Source organism: Bacillus rossius, chromosome 3 (assembly GCF_032445375.1).
Source record: "Bacillus rossius redtenbacheri isolate Brsri chromosome 3, Brsri_v3, whole genome shotgun sequence".
In the NCBI taxonomy this organism is placed as follows: Eukaryota; Metazoa; Arthropoda; class Insecta; order Phasmatodea; family Bacillidae; genus Bacillus; species Bacillus rossius.
The window spans coordinates 7,949,987-7,959,997 of NC_086332.1; the positions used below are offsets into that span (position 1 = coordinate 7,949,987).

Sequence of the window (10,011 nt, forward strand, 5' to 3'; positions counted from 1 at the left end):
TTTATTAAAACGTGTGGTGTATGTAGTTATGAATGGGCGTGGGGAAACACAAACGCTCGCTGCAACGTCCCCCACACCCTCGTTCGACCGGCCGGGAGTTCACTCACTCTCGCCGTATGGCGGCGCTGAAGTCGCGGGCGGGCGACAGCGTCTGCTGCTTGCTGCCGTACCGCAGCAGGGCTCCGACGCGGTCCTCCTTGGTCGTCGCGGCCACCGACACGCGCAGCCTCAGGCACAGAGCCTTCAGCTCGGCCGCCCTCAGCAGCCCCAGCAGAGTGCGCGGCTGCTCGCCACTGTAGTCTGCGCAAAGCACCAGCACCCATCCCAGCTCAACGACCACTCTTCGGGGGACATGGCGGCCGTTAAAACAGTAATTTTTCAAACAGAAATTAATAAAATGGGCAGAATCACAAACAAACATCCACAATAGCAAAAAAAATTTGCTAAAGTTACAATTTTGTTGCCCGAAGAACTCTATAAAAAAAATGGGTTGTCTGTAAAGTCGGTTTACGGACGATAGTTTACCGTGACAAGGTCATAACAAAACATTGATGAAATGATTGCATACTTTTATGACTAAAATTGAATCATTTTTATTTTAATAATAAAAGAATAAATACTTGAAATTATACTAGTAATCAGATTTTTAAAATGCAAGAATAATTAACCTTTATTGCCGAAATTTTTGTTGTAATATGCAATGAAAACCACATTAACTTTTCACTTCACTTTATAAACAGTAGACAAAACAGTTCACGTGTAAATGACTTGTAATTAATTTTAAAAACAGGCGTTTAGCTATAAAGTTTAAATATAATTATGAACAAGTTTTCATATAAATAAACTGTAATCAAATATCTATTTTCAATTATATGAATCACCATAATTTTTTAGTCAATTGTAACATAACCTATTATTACTGCACTCGCCGGCAGCGTAACGGAACACAGTGTAACGGAACAATGAGCGTAATGGGACACATCATAACGGAACAATGAGCGTAATGGGACACAGCATAATGGAACAATGTGCGTAACAAGACACTTTTTCGTGCGTGTAGCCGGCGTTCATCGATTTATTAGACGTTGTCACGTCAAAAAGAAGTCTTAAAGCTTTCTTGTGAAGATCCATTATATGTTAGAAGTAGCAGCTTATTTGAACACAAAGGGATAGACAAGCAATATAATTTTTTTTCTGCATGATGGGGTGTTTAACAATTACAAGTGATTTTTTTTTTCGAACTGTAAAAAAGTTTTAATTAGGTTGGTTTGATCACTTTTTTACATAATGTTCTACTTATTGTATACACCAACTGGAGTTGTAAAGGGCCATAATAGTGAGGAAAATTGTGTGGTTTATGAGATTAAAACAAGTAAATATAAAAGACAAAAAGTAAAAAAAAAAACATTAATTTTTTTTTTATGTCTTTTATCACACAATTTCTTTAGAATTTATCGACATCCTCACTACCTAGTTTTTCAGAACCCAGCTGATACTAAAATACACCATTATTGGATTTTTTTAAATAAGCAGTGACTTTCAACATTTGCCGCTGAGAATCGCTGAATTTATTTTTTACGTAGAGCAGTTACTTTCAACGTCTACCAAGAAAGCAAACAGCAGCTTTCCAACTAAAAAGAAGGAAAACTGGAGATCTGGCCAAGTCTCCGACTATACCATCAATGGCCAGAAAGCTTCCACTTTTTGCCATGGTAGTCTTACGAAGGCTGCTGACAAGAAACATACTGGAAATAAAACTTTGTTTCAGAATGCAATATTTGTAATGATGCAAATTAAAATTGACGTCGTCCCAAGTGCTCCTCCGGCTCGCTGAGGCCATTATTGCCCGTCGCTGCTTCAGGCTTGCGTGTGCGCCGGCGCCCGTGCGCAAAAGTGTAACAGGTTTTGTTTATGTAATTATGTAAGGGTGTGAATATCTATTTGTCTTGTTGTGTTGATATTGTGTTGAGTTCAAAACGGATAAAATGTGTTTCCCGGGCGACTGAGTCGCGTCTCCCCGCCTGTGACCATGTGGCTCCACGCACTCGCACACGAAGGAAAGAGGGGAGATTCATGTGCACGCGGCAAGGGGGGAGGCCGCTGAGACGTCGCGGAGCGTGGGTGGAGTCAGTCGCCGAAGTGGCATGAGAGAGCGCGGTCGCGAAGGTCACGTCACCGTCAGTCGTTCGCGTCGTCAGTTACGTCACCGTCAATCACGTCACCGGGAGTCACGTCACCGTCGTTCGCGTCGGCAGTTACGTCAGTCTTTCCTGTCATCGTCAATCGCGTCACTGCCAGTCACGTCACCGTCATCCACGCCACTGTCAGTCGCGTCACTGTCGTGTCACCGCCAGTCAGGTCACTGGTAGTGTCGTGTCGCGCTCAAGGTGCGTGGAGCCGGGCCTCGCCCTGATGGACTGTCACAGAGGGGAGCCGTGACAGCCCATGTACAGTGTGACGTGTGCATTAAACACACCTTAACGTCAAAACTCTTTTATTCCACCTAAGTTAGGGTAGTTCCCTTGCCACGTGGCACGTACCCTCTCTACCGGAGCAGCTGGGCAGCGACTCCGAACCACGGGAACGGCCCTAACGTCGTCAAAATGATTTCACAAATTTGTGACAATATCAATTTCTGTTATATTGCAGAATTATTTTAATAATCCATCAAATTTATTAAGCATCCCATGTTTTTTTACACCAAAGTTAATTTGTGTGCTTGAGTAAAGTAAGTATAAAGACCACAAAAATAGGTTTTGTGTTTTTTTTTCATTAATTATTATGTTATTAAAGGCCTACATTGCCATCAGTTAAGTGAATTTTTGCATGAAGGTGGCAAGGTTTTTCCATGATGGCTAGGTTTTAGTAGTTATACACAATAGTGTATAGTTGGTTAGGTTACATCAGCTGCATTGAAATTATGAAGAAATCATTTTTAAATATTTAAATTATTACAAAAGAATTTTTTATTATTTCTACTGGATTCTGAAAAACTGAATAAGTTAGTAAAGAAGAGCTCTAAAGTCAAAGAATTGTAGTGTGTTAGAAATAAAAAATGTATAGCTAAATTTTGATGAAAATTTATTCAACTGCTGTTATTCAATTCGTATAGCAATTTCAACCATTTTGAAACTTAAATTTTGATGTTTATAACCAGTTTTAAGTACCCCACAATAATTCTAGAGGTTAGCTGTTTTTGCAAAAGACAAGAAAGGATAAAATTTTGCAATTTCGGGGATGGTATTTTATAGTACTGTTAAATATTTCTGTAAAGGTGGCCTTGCATTAAACCAATTATTTTATTAAATGGCATAGATGTTAATTTCTAATACCATGTTATTTTTATTATTATTATTAAAAAAACATGTCTAGATTAGTATCTGGAATGAAAGGTTTGGTTAGGTAAGGTTACCTTTGGAACTGTTCAGGATTTTGAATGCATATCAGTGAACACTAGGGTTTGCTTGCTAAAAAGAAAGATCAATTGGGTTCCATTGTTCCAATAACATTTCATCTGTTGACTTAAATGCATGTGGATGTGCAGGCTGCAAGCAGGAAATTATTTTAAAAAATGGATGCTTGTGCTTATGTATGCGCGTTACAAGTTATACTTAGGCCTACTTGGCGTAGTAAAAAACTAACATTAATTTTGCATGCAAATAATTAATAGAAATAAAATAATAAAAGGATTGGAGTTATATTACAAATATGATTGATCAAGTATAAATACAATCAAATTTTAAAAAAAATTTAAAAAATACTCAGTAATTATTGAATTTTTTAAATATAAACATGTGAATAAAATAAATCATTTAATTAAGTAATATACTTTAAAAAAAACGTTAATTTGTACGAGCTTGAATCAGGATTAGCTGGTTGAAACCAAAATGGTTTAAACCCAGTATTTTTCTATTATAAAAGAAAAGGTGTTTATTAAAAAAACTAATGTTTTTTTTAATAATATATTTTTTAATATAATATCATAATTTTTTTAAAAGGTCTGATTCCACTATAATAGCAACAAAAATTATCTTATTAATGTTTGTTGTGATTTAAAGGAACAAAAATTTTTATACTAATCAAGATCTTATCATTTAAATTATCTTAATAAGTTGTAAATTATACCCAGCTAAATACTTCTGTAAAATTAAATTAATTAGTGAATTGTACACAAAGTGTAAAAGAAGAGTAAATAATTAAATAAGCTTAATAATTAAATAATAATTTCTATGGAGAATCCTCTTCCTGTAGGGAAATACCCTTTCTTTGGTTAAGTCCCAGTCAGATGTGCTGACTTGATGGACTTCAGTTCTTTGATGTTATAACTTTTCTGGTTCAACATGAGTGGCAAAAAAGAGGGATGTTGTATTACTTTCATTTGAACATGCTGAAAACCAAAATAACAAATGTAATAAAAAAAACATTCAGTACAGCCAACAGGTGAAGGTAGATTTTGAAGTACCTACCTACCTGTTTATTCTAGAAATATTTTGATGAAAACTTCTATAAACTCATGGTACATTTTAATAACTTAATATAACCCACATAACATCCTATATGTTCGCCAATATTAAAAACAAATTTATTTAACATTTTCTCATATTCCATGCTGCAAATATAGTTTGAATGTTTTTAACTTAATGCATCCAGCATTGAATGGCTTAAAGAATTTCATATTATGCCTACTTAAGTACTTATACAATTACTTTTGACCTCCATACACTACTTTTCATCCCTTGCACTAATACATAGTTGTTATTTTTTTTACAAACAAATTAACACAAAAAAGTTTCAATTTTTTTTTAAATTTCAACCTTGGTTTTTACGGTAATAAGTAATTTGTTTTATCAAAAATTGTTTCAGCAAAAGGTTTTAATTCTACCCTTTTATTTTTTTAACCCCTGCAACAATTGTTCATCTTATCAAAAATTGTTTCAGACAAAAGTTTTAGATAAAAATTATAATTGTACAAACAAGTTGAACGGATTTCATAGTGTACCTACTAAGGGAGTTATGAATTATTTTAAATTCTACCTCTCAATTTTTCAACCCTTTGCAGCAAAGGTTCATCTAATTAAAAATTGTTTCTGACAAAAGTTTTAGATAAAAATTATAAGATTAACACACAATTTGTACAATATAAATTTTTTGCCTACGAAGGGAGTTATGATTATGTTTTGTCCTCCAGCCCTTGTTTTTTCAACCCCTTGCAATTATGGTTGGTTGTATCAAATCTTATTCAGACAAAAGCTTTTGGTATTAATCCCATGAGTTATAAAAATTTCAAACATATAAAATATGTTTCATATTATGTGAGTTACAGCGATTATTTATGTTTTTCAAAAAAAACCTTCCCCATTTCTACACTTTTGGTCGGATATTGCCCACTAACTAACTAAACCGAGATTTTACACTACTTGATTTTATGTATCAGTTTGGAAGTGATTTGTGAAAATTTTTGGCAGATACAGTGTCCACAAATATATAAAACTTTTGAGTTGACAATGGTTTTGGGGTCTTTGGACCATGAAACAAAAAACTATATAAACATTTTCAGGTAGTCACTCCATGGCAACAGCTACAATAGGCAGTATTTATTTGGAATCCACATAAAAAAAACTGTTTTAAAATAAAAAACCTTGTTTAAACCCAAAAAGTTTTTTTTTTTTTTTACTTTTTTTTCTAACCCGGGTTTGAATATTAATTTTAATATTTTTCAGATTCATAGCACAACATACTTTTCTTCAACTAAAGTTAATGTATATACAATAAATAATGAATGTTTATAAGGTTTTCTACAGAAAAGGTAGTTTCTTATTTGCTGTGGTATATTTTCAAGGTATTTTACATTGACATCTGCTAGGTGATTGCTATTCTAGGTGACTTTAACCAAACTGGAAGTTTGGTTTGATTAGTAACATAAATAATAGAAAAAAAATGTTAAATTATTAAAATTGTTGAAAAAATTCATTATTTAATACTTTTTCCAGGCAGGATAGGTTTCGCAGATCTAGTGTGATTGTAACTAAAGTGAAAGGTTTGGTTTGGTTAGGTTAGTGACATTTAAATACCTACTTTTAAAATCCTGAAAAGGAATGCATTCTTGTAATATGGTATTTTTTATTCAGACTGGATTGTAGGAAACTCTGTAACTGTAAAGGGCCTTAAAATTGGGAGAAATGTGTGGTTTAGAAAATAAAAAATTAAAGAAATTTGCATTTTAATAATTACTAGGCTTTAATGCATAATTTCCTTGTACCACATTGCCCACCCCACTATAAAACATTTTATAACCTGAGTGAAATTAAAAAAAAGAAAATGCAGTTCTAATATTTATTAGTAAAAGTAGGACAAAACTTTATTTTTCACAGAAATATTGTGATCTCCAGAAATAGTCCCACAATTACCCTGAACTTTGTCATCCTCCCCGCTAGGTACAGAACTTTTTTTTTTAGAACTGAGTGGGAATTGAAAACTGCTGTATTATGAGGTTAGCAAGCAACATTAGAAGTATCCAACAAAAATATCATTACCAGAATTATTTTTTATGAGCCATTACTTTCTTTCAATATTAACCCAACCTAGACAAACAAACAACCTAAGCTGAAACCGGTCTACAAATCTTGGCTGAAACAAAAGAATATGTGATTGTATGTGATGGCAGACAAAAACAATTACATATTTGCAAACAGTACTGATGATATACAGCATTATATTTGAAATAAATGCTACAATAGGTGTTAGTACCCATGAAATTTTACAGCTCAGTCAAGTAAATACAAGTTAACTGGAAACATAAAACTTACCTAAGGTCACAAAATCGTGGAACTCCAATTCATTCACAATAGGTGCCAAATCAGTACTAATATTCTCATACGAAACTTCAGATACCCTATGCCAACAGTACTTCCTGGAAAACATTCGGATGTATAACCTTTGGGCCACTGAACTGAGTTTCATGAAGTTCACTATTGTCTGAAGCTCCAGTTCAGAAAAAAGTAAGAAGCAGGGCAAGATTTTATTAAGAATCAATTTGAAGCTTTTGCAATATATGTCATCCATAGTTAATGAAACCAAGCTAGCAGACACATCTCCAGTCTCCGCCTGATCATTTCTTTTCTGGCCATCAAAGTTTAACAATTTCTTTACTTTTCCTTTGGCTGGAGAATTAACTGTCATTCTTGAGTAGTTCTTCCTCCCAGAATATTTGAGTGGGGACCTTTTAACGTGCAATGTCTTTGTACGGCTACCGGTTGCCTTTCCACTAGACCCTGGTGATGGACTTAAAAATTTCCTAGGATGAGCCTTCAGCTGTGGAGACAACTTCTGAAACATGATTGATTTTGAAGGCGTTACCTGTGGATTCATTTGCTGTGAATCATTTATGTCTGCTGTATCAGCTTGAGTTATAACAACTTCCTTACAAGCACCTGCATCCTGTGTATTTATTTCCTGTTTCACTAAAATATTTGGTACCAAGTTGTGTGTCAGGACTTCTTTAGATGCATCCACCGATTGCTTACAACCATCATCCTTCAAAATCTCTTTCTGCTGTTTATTCTTAGCAGTGTTCAAAGACTTCTCATCTGACATTGATGATGACGCTGGTATCAGCGATGTCCCATTTGCTGCCAAATTTGACTGTACTATCAAAGAAGGTATAGGCACAATTGGGTTATTATTTCCAGAAGTAGATACCTTAACAACAGAATTTGTAACTGTTTTGATTCCATTTTTCTTCCCTTCACGTTTCTTTTTACCTGTACTTCGTAAATTAGAAGTAGAGGCAGGCCGTAATGAATTATTTAATTGTCCTGTTTCAGCTATTACAGATGACCGTACGACATAACTGGTAAGAGAGGTACTAGCTAATAAATTTTTCACTGTTGACTCTAATGTGGAATCATTATAATGGTGACTGATTTTATTGATACACTTACTACCAGGTGTTTTGTCTTTGGCATAAACTGGAGAACATTTCAATTTACCATTTTTCTTTTCCAACTGAAACTTCTCTTTTGTCTCAAGCAAATGAGAGCCATTGGTTTTTTTTGATTTGTTTGGAACAGTTTTAACCTTTTCTATTCTGGAGTTTGCAACTAGCACATCTTTCTTTGGTTGAGTTGAGTCAACAAGTGTAGATTCATTTGAAGACGAATTATTTACAGTTTTAATGCTTGGGACACTAATCACTTTATTTGGAGTTGCAAGCGGGTGAACGTTTTCAATCACTCCATAAAAATTTTTTCTGGCTTTAAGCTTTATTTCTTCAGCTTTCTGTGGAGTTATTACAGGAGGAACAAACTTTTCGTACACTACACAAACCTCGTCATTATCGTCATAAGCCGACATTTTAAAAATAAATACTTCTCACGACAGTCATTATCTACACAGGTACCTAAAGTCAGTATCAGTAAACAGGTTTTGCACCCTCAAAGCTTAGCAAATACGCGCCAAATGAAGATCAGTTTAAAAAGGATTGGCTTATCCTAGAATCAGAAAAAAAAATATTTATAGTAACCGCGCATGTTACGGATAATCACTTTATAAAAACTCGGGTTTTACATATAACAAACATAAACACCAAAATGATAGACAAACACACAAAAAGGTAAATTAACCACCATTGTTAACCACAGTAGTGCAAACTTAAACCGTACAAAAATTTAACTCGTACAAAAATATCAAAATTCTCTTAAACTTCATACTTATTTTTTTTACAATACATTATCAAATACGACTCCATGTGTAATACATAAAGGAAACTACAAATTAACAGGGGGTAGCCACGTTTTTACGATTACGTGGTAACTATGTAAAGCCTTGTTTTCTTCAGTTAATTATTGTTTCACCATAATCGTTAGACATCCAAAACATTGGCTAAAGTGTAGTGTTTGAATTGTAAAATCCGTTTTAAATTACTTTTTTTTATGAAAATGATTTTTTTAATGACAGTGTTTATTATTAATTCTTACAAGCCATCATCATTCGTGATCAGGTACCATTTCTGCAATGATTTGGAACAATATTACAAATATGAAGTTAAAAAGTGATTTCGACTACAGCATTCCGTCGCCTGACAGTGGCTATTTCCGAGAAATTTCTTTAGGTGTGTCCCCTTGGGTGTGTCCTCTTAATGAAGCTCGCGGCAGGCTGCGAACTAATACTTATAATTATACGAAGCCCGATCAAAATATTGAGTTAAATGTTTCCGATATGACTAAGTATTTATTATTTTCTTCTTTACTCGCACAGGTCGTTATGTAATCTCGTTGCCTCACATGCGTGTGCAACCAGAACACAACCCAGTGGAGTGGTGGGCGAGTGAGTGCAGTGCACCGAACGCCAGCCGTCGCCGACGTACTGATTGTCTCCCGTGTGGCAATCTACCAATGTTCTCCTCATAATGTTTTTTTCTACTTCTTATTAATACGGTCACAATTTCAAGTAGTTCATTATTTGTCAATGATTTCATTCCAGTGATTATGGCCTAATTTATAACTACTGTCTGAACTAGCGCGACAATGATGGAAACCCAGCTTGGCTTATTCGTTTTGCAAATGGCACGTTTTCGCTGGTGGGTAGCGCGCGCGCACCTCTGCCTCGGTCTGTTTACATTCATCCCTGGCTAGTAATGTCTGCGCCGCGGGGTCCAACAACCGTTTTTCAACATTAATTACGTTACAGTGACGTCTTACCTCCTATGATAGTAAAGCCCGGTCCCCACCCCACCAGTACCAGTCCCCACTGGCAGAACGCACCCTTTCAACACATTGCATTAGTCAAGTTGGTGATTGTGTCCGCAACTAATATTTAAAATGAATTAAAAGAATTACTTTTACTAACCATATAAACTAACAAGAAAAGTAAATTAAACTAAATCATGTGAAATAAACAGAAGAACGAACTGTGGGAAAATGTTACCACTGTTTACTGGTGATTCAATCTGCACATGCTTCCTATCCAGGGGCACAGCCAGGGGGGGGGGGGGGGTTAGGGGTTCTACCCCCC

At 35.1% G+C, this 10,011-nt stretch overlaps 1 protein-coding gene across 1 annotated transcript in view; it reads right to left on the reverse strand.

The window, feature by feature from the left end:
- The window catches only part of LOC134530170 (fanconi-associated nuclease 1-like), a 34,478-nt gene extending 25,807 nt beyond the window's left edge, over nucleotides 1-8,671 (reverse strand). The window contains exons 1-2 of the mRNA XM_063364807.1: nucleotides 6,807-8,671; nucleotides 108-300 (exon numbers count right to left, since the gene is read on the reverse strand). Coding sequence (XP_063220877.1) covers nucleotides 108-300; nucleotides 6,807-8,352 — 1,739 coding nt within the window. The 5' untranslated portion in view covers nucleotides 8,353-8,671. The remainder of the gene's footprint in view (nucleotides 1-107; nucleotides 301-6,806) is intronic.
- Between the last annotated feature and the right edge of the window lie 1,340 nt (nucleotides 8,672-10,011).